The sequence below is a fragment of the Carcharhinus amblyrhynchos genome, unplaced genomic scaffold (assembly GCF_965287045.1).
Source record: "Carcharhinus amblyrhynchos unplaced genomic scaffold, sCarAmb.v2.hapA scaffold_46, whole genome shotgun sequence".
NCBI classification, from domain to species: Eukaryota; Metazoa; Chordata; class Chondrichthyes; order Carcharhiniformes; family Carcharhinidae; genus Carcharhinus; species Carcharhinus amblyrhynchos.
The window spans coordinates 2,366,810-2,387,884 of NW_027649787.1; the positions used below are offsets into that span (position 1 = coordinate 2,366,810).

Genomic DNA, 21,075 nt, shown 5'->3' on the forward strand with positions numbered 1-21,075 from the left:
TCTCCTTGTTTTGTTGACACTGAGGGTGCGATTCTTGTCGCCGCACCAGATTCTCGATCTCATTCCTGTTCTCCGTCTCATCATTGTTTGAGATCCGACCCACTGCAGTGGTGTCATCAGCAAACTTGAGAATCGAATTGGAGGGGAATTTGGCCGCGCGGTTAGAGGTGTGTAAGGAGGGGGCTGAGAACACAGCCCTGTGGGGCACCAGTGTTGAGGGTGATCGTGGAGGAGATGTTATTGCCTATCCTTACTGATTGTGGACTGTGGGTTGGGAAGTTCAGTCTTCGCGCTACTGGATGATATCAGAAAGAGACAGACCCACAATCTCTGCTGGGACTGTCAGAATGTCATTGGACGCGATATTACTGGAAACACCCTTGCTTAAGGTTATTTTGTTGTTTGCTGGGTGTATCGGATGCGATACATTGAATGTAACATTCCAATTTCCGCTAGCAGTGGTTCCATTCTTACAGAATCCATCTGTGATTCATCTCTCTCTCTCTTATTTGCGGCATTTTTAATACAGCAACATCCACCCCTGGGTGCTGCAACCCTGTCCTAAACCTGTAAAACATTTTATATTCGGGAAATATATAGATATGGAAATTAGATTCGTATCAGGTTATTCATTCTGTATCAAACACAAATCTGCTTTCACTGGGGATGAATATTAATAAGGAAATAATTAAAATTGAATTAATGTTTTTCAAATCAAAATATCCAGTCGGAAAACGGGACTATTTGGCTGTTGGACAGGTCAGTTCCTAAATAGACAGTTCTTCTGTATCCCTGTCAGTCTCTGCTGTCCCATGTTGAAGAGGAACTGTTCCCAATTTCTCACACAGTGCTTCACTTCAACAAAAATGGAAACCGGCTTTCTGGCTCCCCTAGTGGCGAGAGAAGAACTTGTTCTGTGTGGGATATTATTGAAAAAAAAACACTTCTTGCTGGTTCGAAGGGTTAAGTTCACTTCTTATTGTTTTGAATAACAGCGTCTACTAATAGCGTGCGCGCGCACACACACATACACTTACAGACTTATATACACACCCATACACGCTCATATATACACACATTCATACACTAAAACATACACACACTCTCATACACTGACACACACGCACACTCACACACACTCATACACTTATAGACTTATATACACACCCATACACACTCATACATACACATACTCACACTAAAACATACACACACTCTCATACACTGACACACACGCACACTCACACACACTCATACACTTACACATTCACGCACACATTCACACACACACATAATCACACTTACACATGAACACACGCTCATACACTGACACACACATTTACACACACACTGATACACACACACACACACATACTGATACACTCGCACACACACACACACACACACACACATTTACACACACACTGATACACACACACACACACACTGATACACTCGCACACACACATTTACACACACACTGATACACACACACACACATACTGATACACTGACACACACACACACACATACTGATACACTCGCACACACACACACACACACACATTTACACACACACTGATACACACACACATACTGATACACTCGCACACACACACACACACATTTACACACACACTGATACACACACACACATACTGATACACTGACACACACACACACACACACACACACATACTGATACACTCGCACACACACACACACACACACTGATACACACACACACACATACTGATACACTGACACACACACACACACACACATACTGATACACTCGCATACACACACACAACCAGAATCTCTGTCTCACACAGACAGACACAGGGAGATATGGGCCAAACGCAGATAATTGGGATTAGCTTACTGGTAATAACTGGGCGGCATTGCCAAGTTGAGCCAAAGGGCCTGTTTCTATGCAGTAAACCTCTATGACTCTATGACACACACAGTCGTGCACTTGCACGCTCACACACTCATACATTTACACACACACAAACTCATCACTTACACACTTGTACACATACACATATTCTCTCACAATTATACACTCACATTTACACACACATATACACACTCATATAAACACACGCTCTGTCACACACAATAACAAACTCATACACTTAGTCTCACACAAACAAACGCCCACTCATGCACACTCACATACACTCACACACACACACACAAACACACAAACATGCTGGTAAGAAAATATTAGTCATGATGTTAGATTAGAGAGGCACTGTGCGGGCACAGACTTGATGGGCTGAAGGGCCTGTTCCTGTTCTTTGTAATTTGTTAACGCTCTCTCTCTCTCACACACACACACCCACACACATACTTACACGCACTCATATACTTAAACATACAGACACAGGCACACATACATGCTCATATATTACACATATACACTTACACTTACACACACAAACAATCATATAGTGACATAAATAAGAAATAGGAGCAGGAGTAGGCCATCTAGCCCCTCGAGCCTGCTCCGCCGTTCAATAAGATCATGGCTGATCTGATAGTGGGTTCAGTTCCACTTACCCGCCTGCTCCCCATAACCCTTAATTCCCTTGTCTATCAGAAATCTATCCATCTGTGACTTAAACACATTTAATACCGTGTCTCCCATAGGGGAATGAAAGCTGGAAAGATGTCACAATGAAATCTGTGCCATAGAATGTTTTAATTTTAATGTTCTTTCCAGGACAAGTAATTGAGTGGAAAACATTATCTTGGAAACACTTAAACAAATCCATGAGGAAAAAAATCCACTGTGTAGGAATAAACACTGAGTATTATTAACATTATTAACAACTGCAAATAAAATCGCCAATGGGGAATGAGCAACAGAGTTCATGTTCAGTGGCTGGTGATGAAAGAGAGAATGCGCCACTGGAGATCCTGCTGGACAGGTCAATCCCTTTTACAATATTGTTCAATAATCACCTTACATTCATCAGTTCCCGGATGGTACCATTGGGTATATGAGCTCTGAAACTGACCAGGATGTGGAGATGCCGGCGTTGGACTGGGGGTAAACACAGTGAGAAGTCTCACAACACCAGGTAAAAGTCCAACCGGTTTATTTGGTAACACGAGCTTTCGGAGCGCTGCTCCTTCATCAGGTGAGTGGGAGTTTTGTTCACAAACTGGACATATAAAGACACAAACTCCATTGACAAAATAATGGTTGGAATGCGAGTCTTGCAAATAGGCTTGCAAAATCTCACCAACTGTCCTGCCTGGAGACAATACACGTCCCTGCCACCTGGTGGCAGGATTGCACCACTTTATTCACAAGACTGTGATCAGAGAGGTTTGAAACTTATTCCTTCACGCAGAGAAAACACAGAAAGCTCTTCGAAAAACACAGACACACACACACAGACACGCACACAGACACGCACACACACAGACACGCACACACACAGACACGCACACACAGACACGCACACACAGACACGCACACACACAGACACGCACACACAGACACGCACACACAGACACACACACACAGACACGCACACAGACACGCACACACACAGACACGCACACACACAGACACGCAAACACACAGACACGCACACACAGACACACACACACAGACACGCACACACACAGACACGCACACACAGACACGCACACACAGACACGCACACACACAGACACGCACACACACAGACACGCACACACACAGACACGCACACACACAGACACGCAGCCACACACACAGCCAGTCTCTTTCTCTCATACACAGCAAATCTCTCTCTTTTTCTCTCGCACACACACAGCCAAAATCTCTCCCTCAAATACACTCTCTTTCTCTCACACGCACAGACTCACTCACACAGCCAGAATCTCTCTTTTTCCCCTATCACACATTCTCTCGCTCACGCACACAGACAGCTAGAATCTCTGTCTCTAACACATTTTTTTTTTCTCTCACCCACAGACGCAACACTCACACAGCCAGAATCCCTCTATCCCTCTGCCCCAAATCCCCCCCACACACTCTTTCTCTCTCTCATCCACACATTCTCATTCTCTCTCTGATCTCACCAACACACACTCTCTCTCACGGACAGCAACACAGACAGCCATAATCGCTCTCTCTCTCTCTCTCTCTCACACACACACACACACACACACAGACACATACTTTCTCTCTCTCTCACATCCACTCTTCACACATCACCCGGATCCACTATAGTTCACCTATCAGCGTCGCAGATCCTCAGCAGACACCGTCTCCCTGGCCCTGCGCTCAACCCTGGAACACCTCGAGAACAAAGACACTGATATCAGGCCCCTATTTCTCAAGAGAACATAAGAAGAACATAAGAAATAGGAGCAGGAGTGGGCCATCTAGCCCTTCGAGCCTGCCCCGCCATTCAATAAGATCATGGCTGATCTGAAGTGGATCAGTTCCACTTTCCCACTTTCTCCCCATAACCCTTAATCCCCTTGCCTATCAATAACCTATCTACCCGTGACTGAAATATATTTAGCGAGGCAGCCTCCACCACTTCAACGGGCAGAGAATTCCAGAGATTCACGACCCTTTGAGTGAAGAAGTTCCTCCTCAACTCCGTTCTAAACCGCACCCCCCCTTATTTTGAGGTTGTGCCCTCTAGTCCTGCTGCCCTTTCTAAGCGGGAAGAATCTCTCTACCTCTACCCTATCCATCCCTTTCATTATCTTATACGTCTCTATAAGATCCCCCCTCATCCTTCTAAACCCCAACGAGTACAGCTGCAGCTATCGACTACAGCTCAGCCTTCAACACCATTTTTCTGATGAAATTCAACTCCAAACTCCGTGGCCTGGGTCAGAGCTCTCCCTCTGCCACTGGATCCTGAACTTTCTAACCCGCAGACCACAATCAGTAAGGACAGACAACACCACCTCCTCCACAAGCATCCTCAACACCGGTGCCCCACAAGGTTTTGCCTGTATAGCACACAAGAAAAAACTCTTTCCCCTGTGCCCGAATACATGGGACAATAATAAATCAAATCTAATCAAATCAACGCACACGCAGCCAGATTCTCTCTGCCTCTCTCTCACACCCACACATACAGACTCACACACACCAGAATCTCTCTTTCTCTCACATGGACGCAGCCAGAATCTTTCTTGCTCTCTTTCTCTCTCACACGTGCAGAGACACACCTTTACCAATCTACACTCTGCGGGATACTATCAGAATCACACACCCACACACAAACAAGCAGAATTTCTCTCTCTCTCTCACACACACATAGATACAATCTTTCTCGCTGTCTTTCTCTCTCACACACACACACACACACAGATACAGATATACGCACATTTACCAACCTATCCTCTGCTGGATTATGTCAGAATCACACACACACACACATACACACAAATACACACACCTTTACACCACTGGTTTATTCAACCTCACCATAACATTCCAACTTTTATACTCAGTACTTTGATTTATAAAGGCCAATGTTCCCAAAGCACTCTTTACGACCCTATCTACCCGTGATGCCACTTTTAGGGAATTATGCATCTGTATTCCCAGATCCCTCTGTTCTACAACACTCTTCAAAACTCCACCATTTACCATGTATGTTCTACCTTGGTTTGTCCTTCCAAAGTGCAATACCTCACACTTGTCTGCGTTAAATTCCATCTGCCATTTTTTCAGTCCATTTTTCTAGCTGGTCCAAATCCCTCTGCAAGCTTTGAAAACCTTCCTCACCGTCCACTACACCTCCAATCTTTGTATCATCAGATGATCCAATTTACCACATTATCATCCAGATCATTGATATAGATGACAAACAACAGTGGACCCAACACTGTTCCCTGTGGCACACCACTAGTCACAGGCCTCCACTCAGAGAAACAATCCTCCACTACCACTCTCTGGCTTCTTCCATTGACCCAATGTCTAATCCAATTTACTACCTCTCCATGTACACCTAGCACCATTAAGCCTCGGCATCAAGATGTGAACATTTCCTGAGAATTAAGGAAAAAAAAACACAATTAAAAGGGTGCTGAGATGAAAGAGGAATAATTCTCAAGGGCGTTGGGAGAAAGCCCAGAGTTTAGACTAAATTTCCGGTTCAAACAAATGTCACTGACTTGACGGGCAGAATGGCCTCTGTCTGGGCCGGAAATTGCCACAGTTCTGAGCTTCGAGTCTATAAAATCCATTTACTTGCGTTATCAGACAGGAATATGGATTGTAGATAATGTTCCTTCAAGATTAAATATACCTGTGTCCAATACCAGGATACAGCCAGTTAAGGCTCGGGACATATTTAATGTTGCAGATTTCATATTCATACAGCCGAAATCCCAAAGCAGTTGCTAACATGCCTTGTCAGTCCTTAATCCCACCTCCAACGCAAACACACTCACATTAAAAATATCTCTGTAAATTCGCTAAAGAGCCACCGGAAACATATTAGTTCTAAACCTTTATAGAAACCGGAATCACACAGCTTACATTTGGTATTCAAAACCTTCTTCTATATTTAGGTAACTCGGACACAGATACATTTTGATGCACAATTACAGTAGAAAATGCAGAATAGAATTCTGAAACCGCGATGAGAAATTAGAAGCATGGAGAGGTGAAATTGCCCTGCAGGCGATATTCCGTCATAGGATGGTGGACATTAAGAGGAAGTTCATTTTCCACTTTGGTCGCCATCACAATATTGAGTCGCCAATCCACCCGAATTTGCACTTTCGGAATTCCGCGTGCAAAAAGAAAAATGTTTCCACAACACTGGAAATCCAGGAAACACGCGGTGAATTCTCTCTCTTTTTGTCTTTACTCTCGAGTTAAAGTTTTGGATCCTCGTTAAAGGCCAGGCGAGCGTAAAGTGTCTGTGGATGAAAAATGATCTGTTAGCGTAATACGCACCCTTATTATAGTGATAGGTGAGATCATTGAGTACCCCCCACTCCACCCCCCCCCCCCACTCTATTCAATCGGTCCATGGCTGAAAGTTAGCTCAACTCACAGTCACCCACCAATATTGAATAATCCTTAATCTATTCCCTAATAGAAATCTAACTGTCGCACCTTTAAGAGTTCCAATTGCCCAATGCTCTATATAGATTTTTAGTGACCAGAATTCCGCCCTGCGTTCTGTCAAGAAGTGTTTTGATTTGATTTGATTTATTATTGTCACATGTATTGCTATGCATAAAAAATATCGTTTCTTGCCCAGAATACAGACAATGATCATAGAATCCTTACAGAGCAGAAAGAGGCCCTTTGGCCCATCGAGTCTGCACAGAACACAATCCCACCCAGGTCCACATCCCTACACTTTATACCCACTAATCCCTCTAGCCTACACATCTCTGGACACTAAGGGGTAATTTCTTAGCATGACCAATCAACCTAACCCGCACATCTTTGGAGTGTGGGAGGAAACTGGAACACCCGGAAGAAACCCACGCAGACACGGGGATAATGTGTAAACTCCACACAGACAGTGACCCGAGCCTGGAATCGAACCCAAGACGCTGGAGTTGTGAAGCAGCAGTGCCAACCCACTGTGCTACCGTGCCGCCCAAGTATACCGTGTACCATGCATGGAGAATGAAAGGAGAGGGTGCAGATTATAGTGTTACAGTGATAGTTAGGTTGTAGAGAAAGATCAACTTAATCTGAGGCAGGTCAATTCTAATGTCTGGTGACAACAGGGAATAATTTTCCCAAAGGAAGAAGGTGGGAAAAAGAACAAGTCCAGGGTGCGTGGTGTCCTTGATAATGCTGGCTGTTTCTATATAGAAACATAGAAGATACCAGCAGGGCGAGGCCATTTGGCCCTTCGACTCTGCTCCACCATTCATTACAATCATGGCCGATCGTCCAGCCCAATCGCCTAATCCTGCTTTCTCCCCAAAACCTTCACCCCAAGTGCTATGTCCAGCCTCCTGTTGAATACATTCAGTGTTTTGGCATCGACTACTTCCTGTGGGAATAAATCCCACAGACTCACCGGGTGGAGAAATGTCTCCTCACCTCCGTCCTAAATGGTCTACCCCCAATTCTCAGACTGTGACCCCCTGGCTCTGGACTCCCCCCACCATCGGGAATATCCTTCCTGCATCTACCCTAACTAGTCCTGTTAGAATTTTATAAGTCTCCGTGAAATCCCTCCTGATTCGTCTGAACTCCAGTGAAAACAATCTTAACCTGGTCAATCTCTCCTCATACATCAGTCCCGCCGTCCCTGGAATGAGCCTGGTAAACCTTCGCTGCACTCCCTCGAGAGCAAGAACATCCTTCCAAAGTGAATGCACTTGGTATGTCTCCTGCTCTGTCCAAGACCACAACAACTGGTCCAGTCCCATCACTCAAACCAGCCTCCCATCCATTGACTCTGTCTACACTTCCCGCTGCCTCGGGGAAAAGCAGCCGGCGTAATCAAGGACCCCCCCACACACTCCAGACATTCCCTCTTCCATCTTCTTCCATCGGGAAAAAGATACAAAAGTCTGAGGTCACGTACCCACCGACTCAACCTTGTTGTCTAACGAGGGGCATGCACACGGTGGGTCGTGCGTGGGCTGCTCTTGGATGTTTCGAGAGTGGCCTAGTACTTTGTGTCGTTGTGTATGCTTAAAACTGGACCAGCAGACGGGCACCGCAAGAGCTCAGTGACTATCACTGTTTGCTGTGCAGATACATGGATTAGGGCCGGTGTCTGTGGGAGTTTGCGCATTCTCCCTGTGGTTGTGTGGGTTTCCTCCCACACCCCAAAGATGTGATCTTAGGCTGATTGGTGTAACAAATTGTCCCTAAATTATTCTCCCCTGAATCTGGTTTCCAATGGGGGTCCCATTCACACACACACGGGTCAAGGTAGGTGTAGGAAAATGCTTTGTTAAGATGGCGGCGCGGGCTCGTTGGGCCGAAGGGCCTGTTTCCCGTGCTGGGTTGTTCCTTGTTCTTTGTTCTTTGTTCTAAGAACAGCTTCTTCCCTGCTGCTGCCAGACCTTTGAATGGACCTACCTCGCATTAAGTTGATCTTTTTCTGCACCCTCGCTGTGACTGTGGTGGATAGAGGAGAGCCGGTGGATGTGGTCTTTCTTGATTTTCAGAAGGCGTTTGACAAGGTGCCTCATAAGAGGTTATTGCAGAAGGTCAGGGGGCATGGAGTTGGGGGTAGGGTGTTAGCGTGGATAGAGGATTGGCTGTCAAATAGGAGGCAGAGAGTGGGGGTCAATGGGTGCTATTCGGATTGGCGGTTGGTGACTAGTGGGGTGCCCCAGGGGTCGGTGCTGGGGCCTCAGCTTTTTACCATTTATATAGATGATCTGGAGGAGGGAACCGAGTGTAGGGTGTCGAAATTTGCGGATGACACCAAGATTGGTGGAACGACAAATTGTGCGGAGGGTGTGGAGAGTCTGCAGAAGGATCTAGATAGGCTGGGCGAATGGGCCAGGAAATGGCAAATGGAATTTAATGTTGGCAAGTGTGAGGTGGTCCACTTTGGTAGGAATAATGGTAGGAAGGACTATTACTTACATGGCGAAAAACTGCAGCAGGCGACGGTGCAGAGGGACCTCGAGGTCCTTGTGCATGAGTCGCAAAAACCCAGCCTGCAGGTGCAGCAGGTGGTCAGGAAGGCGAATGGGATGCTGGCCTTCATAGCGAGGGGGATTGAATATAAAAGTAGGGAGGTCTTGCTGCAACTGTACAGGGCACTGGTGAGGCCGCAGCTGGAGTACTGTGTGCAGTTTTGGTCGCCGCACTTACACAAGGATTTTTTGGCCTTGGAGGGAGTGCAGAAGAGGTTCACTAGGCTGATTCTGGAGTTGAGGGGATTGAACTATGAGGAGAGGCTGAATAAACTAGGCTTGTACTCGTTAGAGTTTAGAAGAATGAGGGGAGATCTCATTGAGACGTATAAGATGTTGAATGGGATGGATAGGATAGAGGTGGAGAGGCTCTTCCCGCTCAGAAAGGACAGTAGGACTAGAGGGCACAGCCTCAGGATAAAGGGGGGGGGGGCGGTTTAGAACGGAGTTGAGGAGGGACTTCTTCACTCAAAGGGTGGTGAATCTCTGGAATTCTCTGCCTGTTGAAGTGGTGGAGGCTGCCTCGCTAAATATTTTTAAGACGCGGGTTGATGGGTTTTTGATAAGAGAGGGGATTAAGGGTTATGGGGAGAGGGCGGGAATGTGGAACTGAGCCACGACAGATCAGCCATGATCTTATTGAATGGCGGGGCAGGCTCGAAGGGCTAGATGGCCGACTCCAGCTCCTATTTCTTATGTTCTTATGTAAGACTACATTCTGCTCCCTCTCCTTTCCTTCTCTGTGAACATTATGCCTTCTTGTAGAGTGCGCAAGGATCAGTACTTTTCACTGCATCCCAGTACATTTGACAATAATAAATCAAATCAAATATCCCAGGAATGATTTAAACAAAAAAGCTAATTGGCCTCGAAATTTTCACTGTCGGTGGAAGCCGCCAGGCTTGTTGAGGTTTTCCAGAACTTTCTGTGTTGGTTATGAATTCTAAACCGCGGATTAATAATTAATGAAAAGTATCTGTGTGGTTTATAATAATAATAACTCCATCTATTCACCTCTTTATTCTGTTTGTGTTCTCTGGATTCTGTCAGTTCCTCATCACTGTTCCCGGTTCCTGTTAGAAAGAGGGATTTAACTGAAATTTAAAATGGATTCATCTCACTCCGAACCCGCGCAGAAGTGTCAATAACTCAGTGATAAATGGGTAGATTGAGAGCGCCGCGGAGTAACAGCGCCCTCCCAACAATCTCTACCTCTCTGCCGGTTCCTGCAGATCCTTCTTCCGGCCACAAGCACCAATCCCAGAAGGAGAAGCGCAGCGGCCGACAAACCCCCGGAAAACACTAAATGACAGTTGGGCGAGAACGGAGAATCTGCAAAAAAGAATTAGACTTTCACTCAACGGAAATCAAGTGTGAAAATAATTAAACAAGCGAAGGATTTTGTTCAATCTAACTGCCCAACTTGACCGGAAAATGGTTAAAATTTTTGCACACTTTCCCATCATGCAATAGAGTAGCACTTTTACAATAGAACACAAGGCGAGGCAGAGGGAGATAGTGACAGAGAGACTGAGCACTCGGCGCAGTGAGACATCATAGAATCACCATTAGAAACCCTACAGTGCAGAAGGAGGCCATTCGCCCCATCGAGTCTGCACCGACCACAATACCACCACGGCCCTACCCCCTCCCCCATCCCTACATATTTACCCGCTAGCTTATACATCTCAGGACACTAAGTGGCAATTTTAGCATGGCCAATCAACCTAACCCGCACATCTTTGGACTGTGGGAGGAAACCCACGCAGAAACGAGGAGAATGTGCAAACTTCACACAGACAGTGACCCGAGCCAGGAATCGAACCCAGGTCCCTGGAGCTGTGAAGCAGCAGTGCTAACCCACTGTGCTACAATTGTTGCCACCACGTTGCCCAATCGAGAGATTTTTAAGAAAAGCACTTTTCCAATAGGGAGAAGCAGAGAGAGACAGATAGTGACAGAGGGACTGAGCACTTTTTGAACAGGCCCCATATATATTATATATATATTTATTTGGGGGCGTTGAAGAGATCCGTGGATAGGTTTATGGATGAAAAGGGATTGGTTTAGGTTAGTGGGTCATTGTTTTTTAACTGGTCGGCGCAACATCGTGGGCCGAAGGGCCTGTTCTGCGCTGTAATGTTCTATGTTCTATGTTCTATATAGAGAAAGGGGGAGAGTGTGTGAACGCTTCAGGGAGGAGAAAGAACCAAGATGTTCCAAATCTCAGTTTAAACAGCAGAGAAATGAAGCAGTAACTCAGAGTCATAGAGGCTGACAGCATGGAAACAAGCCCTTCGGCCCAACCTATCCAACCTGCCCTCCTCTTTAGCCACTAAGCTATTCCCATTTGTCCGCGTTGGTCCATTTCTCTCTATAGCCATCCTGCCCAGGAAACTTTCCAAGTTTAAAAGATAGATTTGTATCCACCTCTGCTACACCCCTGATAGCTTGTTCCAAACTCTCACCACCCTCTGTGTGAAAAAACCGCCCCAGATATATTGACGGATTAAATGATTCAAAGTTAGTGGAGCGATCTGATGGAACACCGTTCAAACAGGACAAGGGATAGAGAGATAAGCAGAGCAGATAACTCGTACAGAAGTATTTCGCTCAATTTCAATTGGGAAACATAGAGAGAGCTTTAGAGATAGAAATGAAAGGAGAGAACAAAGAAAATAAGTAATAAATAATAAATAATAAAATAAAATAATGGGTAAGGCAGTTGACGTGGTATACATGGATTTTAGTAAGGCGTTCGATAAGGTTCACCATGGTAGGCTTCTGCAGAAAATGCAGATGTATGGGATTGTGGGTAATCTAGGAAGTTGGATCAGGAATTGGCTATCAGATAGGAGACAGAGGGTGGTGGTGGATGGTAAATATTCATCATGGAGTGCAGTTACGAGTGGTGTGCCTCAGAGATCTGTTTTGGGGCCACTGTTGTTTGTAATTTTTATTAATGATCTGGATGAGGGTATAGTTGGGTGGATTAGTAAATTTGCTGATGACACCAAAGTTGGAGGTGTGGTAGATTGTGAGGAAGGGTGTCATAGTCTGCAGGGAGACTTAGATAGGTTGCAGAGCTGGGCCGAGAGGTGGCGGATGGAATTTAATGCGGAGAAGTGTGAGGTAATTCACTTTGGTAGGAGCAACAGATGTGTCGAGTATAGGGCTAACGGGAGGACTTTGAATAGTGTGGATGAACAGAGGGATCTAGGTGTGTGTGTACATAGATCCCTGAAAGTTGGGAATCAAGTAGATAAGGTTGTCAAGAAGGCGTACGGTGTCTTGGCGTTTATTGGTAGGGGGATTGAATTTAGGAGTCGCAGTGTAATGTTGCAACTGTACACTACTCTAGTGCGGCCGCACTTGGAGTACTGTGTGCAGTTCTGGTCCCCGCATTACAAGAAGGATGTGGAGGCGTTGGAGAGGGTGCAGAGGAGGTTTACCAGGATGTTGCCTGGTATGGTGGGGAGGTCCTATGAGGAGAGACTGAGGGATCTAGGGTTGTTTTCGTTGGGAAGAAGGCGGCTAAGAGGGGATCTTATTGAAACATATAAGATGATTAGAGGTTTAGATAGGGTGGATAGTGATAGCCTTTTTCCTCGGATGGAGAAAGCTAGCACGAGGGGGCATGACTTTAAATTAAGGGGGGGTAGCTACAGGACGGATGTCAGGGGTAGGTTCTTTACCCAGCGGGTGGTGAGGGATTGGAATGCCCTGCCTGCTGCAGTTGTAGATGCGTCTAGTTTGGGGGCGTTTAAGAGATCTCTGGATAGGTTTATGGACGAAAAGGGATTGGTATAGGCTAGTGGGTCATTGTTTTTGTAACTGGTCGGCGCAACATCGTGGGCCGAAGGGCCTGTTCTGCGCTGTAATGTTCTATGTTCTATGTTCTATTTTAATAATGCAGAAAGAGATGGGTAGACATTTAGATGGAGCACCATGTAACTAGCATAAAAATAGTGACGATAGAACGCTGGAGAATACTTGGTAAAAAAAAGAGGGAGAGAGAGAGACGGAGAGAGAGAGAGAGATGAATAGCTGAAGGTAGAGGGAGAGTGAAAGAGATGCAAACATTGGATGAGGACAGACCGACCAAGAAAACTACACCATGGTAAAATGAAGGATTGATACAGAGAAAGTGGGGAGGGGAGGTAAACAGGGGAACATAAACAGCTGGACAGATCAAACAATCCCTACAGTACATGACAAGGCCGTTAGTCCATCGAACCAGTCCGACAACTGTCCCAACCAGGGACAAACAACGCAAGCCCAAATATTTACCTTAACAATTTAGCATGGCCAATCCACCCTAACCTACACATCTTTGGATACTGAGGGACAATTTAGCATGGCCAATCCACCCTAACCTACACATCTTTGGACACTAAGGGACAATTTAGCACGGCCAATCCACCCTAACCTACACATCTTTGGACACTAAGGGACAATTTAGCATGGCCAATCCACCCTAACCTACACATCTTTGGACACTAAGGGACAATTTAGCACGGCCAATCCACCCTAACCTACACATCTTTGGACACTAAGGGACAATTTAGCACGGCCAATCCACCCTAACCTACACATCTTTGGACACTAAGGGACAATTTAGCACGGCCAATCCAGATAACCTTCATTCCTCGGACACTAAGGGGTGATTTACCCTGGTCAATCCACCTGACCAACACATCTTTCAACGCTAAGGGACAATTTAGCGAGATGGAGCCACATAACCTGTACTTCTTTGGAGTGTGGGAGGGAACCAGAATTCCCGGAGGAAACCCGGTGCAACTCAAAGGGTTAGAAGTGAAGACAGACGGAGGGATAAATAAATGGTTCACCGGCAACGCTGAGAAAGAGCCACGCTGGGGATAGAATCACACATTGTCAGTTTTACTCACTGACTGACTGGCCCCTGACCGTCAGGGATGTAACGCTGTCTTAGCCAGACACAGGAAGTGGGAGAGGGGAAGAGGCCATTCGGCCTATCCAGTCTAATCTGACATTCAGTAACACCATGGGCTAACCGGGTGCATCAATTTCACTCTCCCGCCCTTTCCCCTGACCCATTAATGTATCCATTTTCACAAATGCGCTTCAGTGATTATTATTTAAAGGGCGAAAAGCTGCAGCAGGCGACGGTACAGAGGGACCTCGGGGTCCTTGTGCATGAATCGCAAAAACCCAGTCTGCAGGTGCAGCAGGTGGTCAGGAAGGCGAATGGGATGCTGGCCTTTATAGCGAAGGGGCTGGAATATAAAAGCAGGGAGGTCTTGCTGCAACTGTACAGGGCACTGGTGAGGCCGCAGCTGGAGTACTGTGTGCAGTTTTGGTCCCCGTATTTGCGAAAGGATATATTGGCCTTGGAGGGAGTGCAGAGAAGGTTCACGAGGCTGATACCGGAGATGAGGGGGTTAATTTATGAGGAGAGATTGAATAGACTGGGTCTGTACTCGTTGGAGTTTAGAAGGCTCTTATAGAGACTTGCTGAAGGGGATGGATAGGGTAGAGGTAGAGAGATTCTTCCCGCTTAGAAAGGATAGCAGAACTAGAGGTCACAGCCTCAAAATAAGGCGGGGGGTGGGGGGTGGGGATGCAGTTTAGATCGGAGTTGAGGAGGAGCTTCTTCACTCAAAGGGTGGTGAATCTCTGGAATTCTCTGCCCATTGAAGTGGTGGAGGCTACCTCGCTAAATATATTTAAATCACGGGTAGATAGGTTTCTGATAGACAAGGGAATGAAGGGTTATGGGGAAAAAGCGGGAAAGTGGAACTGATCCACTTCTGATCAGCCATGATCTTATTGAATGGCGGGGCAGGCTCGAAGGGCCTACTCCTGCTCCTATTTCTTATGTTGATATGTTCTTATGTTCACGGTTTTCTAAAGTAGTGAAAAAGATTTTAAAAGTCAGAGAACAAATCTCTGAACGATTGGAGGGCTGTGATAGGGCAGAGATGAATTGGGCCTCCGTGGAGACACTGCTAATTTACAAAGTTGGACTTTCTTAGTAAAGTGATGTTAATGTTCAATTAATTGATAAATGGTCATTGTGAATAGCTACCTCTCTGAGATGAGACACTGTCGCTGAAAATACTTTCACTGGAGTTGACCTGAAGGGCGCAAGTGCAGCGAGCGCCGCTTCTCCAAGTTTCCGCCGAGAGGCTGATGTAACTCCTGACGGTGTAGGTCCCGTCCGGCTCCAGTGTCCCCGAATCGGTCTGTCCCTCGGTATCCTGCCCCGAAACATTCCAGCGGATGGGAAAGGGATCGGGAGACACGCCTCTGACCAAACACAACAACGGGACCCTTTCCATGGCGGGAATCTCATCCAGCGGCGGGGTGAGGAGGAATATGGAGGGAGAACCCGCTAAAATGGAACAGAACACTCATTAATTGGCGGAAGAGGACACTTTAATTGCTTTGAGATACCCACTGCAATAGAATAATAATGGAATTTACCTGTAATCACTAACTTGGAGCCATTGCCGAATATTTGGGCCATGTTCTGGTAGTGGCGCTTTGCACAGTAATACATCCCAGAATCATTTACTCGGGAATCCGCAATGATTAGTGAATAAAGACGCCCATTTTCAGAAATCTGGCTGGAAAATCTCCCCTCAGCTCGGCTGTTCTCGTACGCTCTGTAAATGAAATCCATGCCGTTTCTCTCCCTCTGTCTGTACCAGAAGACAGAGCCAGTAGCTTGACCCTGGATGTGGCAGCTGAGATTAACAGGACTCCCCGCAGGGAGCGTCTGAACCGGCGGAGACTGGGACACGGTGACCTGAGACACTGTGACTGGGAAAGAGAAAGAGAGAGAACAACAGTCACCTCAGGTTATGGAGCATTCCCCGAATCCCTACAGTGCAGAAAGAGGCCATTTGGCCCATCGTATCTGCGCCGATCCCAATCCCTCCCATTCCCTCAAACCCACATATTTACACTGCTAATCCCCTGATACGAAGGGGGAATTTAGCGTGGCCATTCAAACTAACCCGCGCATCTTTGGACTTTGGGAGGAAAGAGGAGCACCCGGAGGAAACCCACTCAGACACGGGGAGAACGTGCAACTCTGCAAGCCCAAGCCGGGAATCCAAACCTGGCGCTGTGATGTGACAGTGCTCACCCACTGTGCCGCTGAGATGTTCCAGCACTTTCTATTTTCGCTTCGTTTCTTCTTCTCGTCCATTGACGTTGGGCGCTAAAGTCTGTTCAGAAATTTATAACTGACTCTGAAGTTCTACTTGAAAAGCTTTCTTCCCAAAGTGACCAGTATTGTTAAGGGAGCCCATTCACACGTCATATCCCAGGAGAAATGGCGGATCAGATTCATTCCATTCTAATCATTGTTATGAATCGAAGTTGCATTTTCTCAGCAACATTTTATTCATTGTTAAGTTAAACTTGCTCGCTAAATCACACCTTATAGCACTGCTGATGCCCGGGGTGGGGGACCGTTCGGCCCTTCCAATTTGAGTTGAACCTGTGAAAGATTTCGCTCATATTATTGAATTTCCCGCTTCAAATTTGTATCTAATCCCTCCATTTTGAAAATTCAATTCCCCCTGTTTGAAAGTTGCTGTTGGATCGCGTTCCTCCGCCCTTTCAGGCAGAGCCTTCCAGATCACAACAGCTCAGATAGGTTAAAAAAAATCCCCTAATCTCCCTGCCTTTTACTAAATCCATGTTCCCTTGGTTCCAGAAACTCCTACCAATGGAAACAGTTTCTTCGCTCTATCCAAATCCTTCTCCACTCTATCTGAATACAATGAGGATATCTCACCCTGGAAGAGATGGAACAATGCACAGATACCCAGGAAACTCATTGTCCTTGAGCGAGACCGTGAGACTCTGAGCCCCCAATCCAAATTTCGCTGAGAAATCGCTCCTGTTCTCTCTGTGTGGGGGAGGTGTGGAATATACGCACTGTACACATGAATAAAAACAGGACAGGGGTTTGAAAATAGAACCGAGGTAGAGAGCTCTCTGCGGTTTTCCTGTTTACTACAGGTCCAGGTACTGGCGAGCATTCGGCACGTTCTCCAAAATGCCTGAAAGATCTCACTGACATCAGCTACACCAGACATGGAGTGCAGAGCACGGTTCTTCCCAATCTGGTAAGGATTCCCAGGTAGTGGAAAAGGTGCAGTTCACATTTCACAATGAATGATACCAGGAATGAGAGTGAGCAACTGTCAGTGAGTCTTGAAGAGGTTGGAGCTCTTTGTCTCTGAAAAAAACAATTGAAAATTGAGGGCTGATCCACTGAAATATTTGCAATTATGAAATGGTTCAACAAGGCAGAAGTAGGATGTCACAATCTTGCAGGATGAGTTTGTCACCAAGCAGGAATTCAGGACAATTCTTGGAAGAATGGGGAGAATATGGAACTCCGTTGCGTAGGGAATGCTTTTGATTTGATTTGATTTGATTTATTATTGTCACATGTATTGGGACACAGTGAAAAATATTGTTTCTTGCGCGCTACACAGAGAAAGCACACCGTTCATAGAGTACATAGATTTGATTTATTATTGTCACATATATTGGGAAACAGTGAAAAGTATTGTTTCTTGTGCGCTATACAGACAAAGCATACTGTTCATAGAGTACATAGATTTGATTTATTATTGTCACATGTATTGGGATACAGTGAAAAGTATTGCTTCTTGCATGCTGCACAGACAACACATACTGTTCATCGAGTACATTGATTTAATGTATTATTGTCACATGTATTGTGATACAGTGAAAAGTATTATTTCTTGCGCGCTATACAGACAAAGCATACCGTTCATCGAGAAGGAAAGGAGAATGTAGTGTCACAATCATAGCCAGGCTGAAGAGAAAGTTCAACTTAATGCAAGGTGGGCCCATTTTTCGTTGTACAGTCATACATGTGACTATAAATCAAACCAAATTGAATTAAAATGTGCTGATTAAAAAAATCGCACTATTAAAATCGTTGTGATAATGGCGTTAGTTGCCCCATTTTCCTCCTCAAGTCCGCTTGAGACAAATGATAAAGATGTATTTGAACTGGGCAGCTGGAGAGACACAAAGGAGAGAAAGGAGGAGAAGGATGTAATAGAAATTGGAATAATAGAAAGTAATGGCGAAATAAAAGTTTTTACAGATCAGAATATTAGTCCAGCAAAAAATAATTAGTACACCACAACGGGCACCAACAACACCTGTTTTATTGGGAAGTCCCCATGGTCCTAATATACACATGTTAACTCAGGGTGAGGCATCAGACTCTTCTCCATGGAGTACAGGTAAAAGAAATAAAAAGGGTGAAAAAAAGGCAAAGGATTACGTCATTTCTCGATGAAGGTCTGTGAGAAAGTGCAACAGAAAGGAACAACTACCTACAATGAAGTGGCAGATGAGCTTGTTGCGGAATTCAGTAACACCAACAACCAAGAATCTGGCTCTGATGAAGGATACGATCAAAAGAATATAAGACGCCGTGTATATGATGCCTTGAATGTGCTCATGGCAATGAATATAATCTCCAAAGAGAAGAAGGAAATCAAGTGGATAGGACTTCCCACAAACTCAGCTCAAGAGTGCCAAAATCTGGAGATGGAGAAACGGAAGAAAATGGAAACAATTAAACAGAAACAGTCACAACTTAAGGAGTTGCTGCTGCAGCAAATTGCCTTTAAGAATCTGGTTCAGCGAAATCGCCTTGTAGAACAACAGTCTGGCAGGGTTCCTTCTCCCAATACTGCCATCCAGCTGCCCTTCATTTTAGTCAACACCAGCAAAAAAACAATCATAGATTGCAGCATCTCTCCTGATAAGTTCGAATATTTTTTTAACTTTGATAATACATTTGAAATCCATGATGATATTGAAATTCTTAAGAGAATGCGAATGGCTTTTGGATTGGAGTCTGGTGGCTGTTCTGCTGATGAGTTGAAGATGGCTAAAAGCCTCATACCCCACGTTTTGGAACCATATGTAATAGAAATGGCAAAAGGAGTGCAAAATGTTAACTCAGGCCCAAGTTCAGTAGCAGCATCCACATCTTCATCAAGCTTCCAGTCCAATAGAGCATTTGGTGCAAGTGACGAAGTAGCCTTACCAACTGATACCGAAGTGGCCTTAGTGACCAGTCAAGCACAAGGAAGTTTCAATGGTACACACTATTCCGATCCCAGAATGGAAACCCCTACGTCCTATATTGAAGATGACGATGATGATGACGACGAAGAAGAGTATGAATGAATTAATGATCGTTCTGCATTTCTTCCTATTTTCTGTTGCTTAAAGTGGCATCTCTGAAAAGAATTGTCTCTGACAGAGAGACTTTAAGAATTGTTATTTTGACTTGTGAGGGGTTTAACTTAATTCTATTCTCTTCTAATTTAAGCATAAAAAATTTAATACAGAATTGTTGAAATACTTTTCTGAATTTAGGAGCAACAGTTGAAATTTTAAAGGAGTTTTTGCTTCTCTGTTGAGGACCTACAATGAGTTTTCTAACTGCACCAAGTGCAGCTATAAAAGCTACTGGCTGTTCAATTATATCTTAGGGCGCTATCACAGTAACATCTTTGGCTTCACTGCCTGGTACTGATGTTTACATGTTGTAGTTTTGCTATTCTCAGCTGAGCTGGTGTAGCATCTTACTCAAAAGTCCTATTTCAGGGGAGGAAGAAATGGAGTTGGTTACCTCCCCTGTTACAAGTTCACCTCCTCTTGGATCACCAAAAGGCATTGAAAGTGGTCATGGATGGGTCAGTGATTTGTTCTATCTCCTCAACTTGGAGAAGTTGTTTTGAATAAATAGTTGGATAATTAAGGAGAAAGCGTTTATTAAAAAATATGCTAGTGCGGAAAAAGATGTTTGAAGTGTTATATGTCATGTAAAAGCTTTTTGCTGTTGCCAGGAAACTTTGTAAAAGGCAATCCTGTGATTGGTTTAGTAGAATTTCTGGTACTGGGTCAAATACACAGTGTGCCACATAGTTCTATTTAGTACGTTTCTGGAGCAGCAGTAATGTATGAAGTACTTCTTAAAGCTTGATTTCACCTTTTCAAACATGAGTATAGTGGTGTATTCACTGAACAGATGCAGATCTTTTTACCCATCTTATCTTTGTAACCACCTACAAATATGTTGATGGGGTGATAGAAAGAAGGAATGGGGGTACCTCTGGAACATGAACAACAGCTGAATGAACAAAGAACAAAGAACAAAAACAGCCCGGGAAACAGGCCCTTTGGCCCAACGAGCCCGCGCCGCCATTTTAACACTACCAGTACCCCCTCCACCCATGACCCTTATCTATGCTTATGGCATTCCACATTGAGGGAAGACTAATTTAGGGACAATTTGTTACACCAATCGGCCTAATAGCACATCTTTGGGATGTGGGAGGAAACCGGAGCACCCGGAGAAAACCCACGCAAGCACGGGGAGAATGTGCAAACTCCCAC

At 45.2% G+C, this 21,075-nt stretch overlaps 1 protein-coding gene and 1 pseudogene across 1 annotated transcript; one reads left to right on the forward strand and one right to left on the reverse strand.

Moving 5' to 3' along the window:
* Nucleotides 1–6,858: 6,858 nt before the first annotated feature.
* Nucleotides 6,859–16,282, reverse strand: LOC145337326 (immunoglobulin lambda-1 light chain-like). Its single transcript, XM_080182127.1, has 5 exons — nt 16,084–16,282; nt 15,686–15,991; nt 10,828–10,947; nt 10,630–10,688; nt 6,859–6,903 (listed from the first exon to the last, which is right to left on the reverse strand). The coding sequence occupies exons 1-5, from the start codon at nt 16,280–16,282 to the stop codon at nt 6,859–6,861; spliced, it is 729 nt and encodes a 242-aa protein (XP_080038253.1).
* A 2,499-nt stretch (nt 16,283–18,781) lies between these two features.
* On the forward strand, nt 18,782–20,739 carry LOC145337309 (transcription factor Dp-1 pseudogene; annotated as a pseudogene).
* The last annotated feature ends 336 nt before the right edge of the window (nt 20,740–21,075 follow it).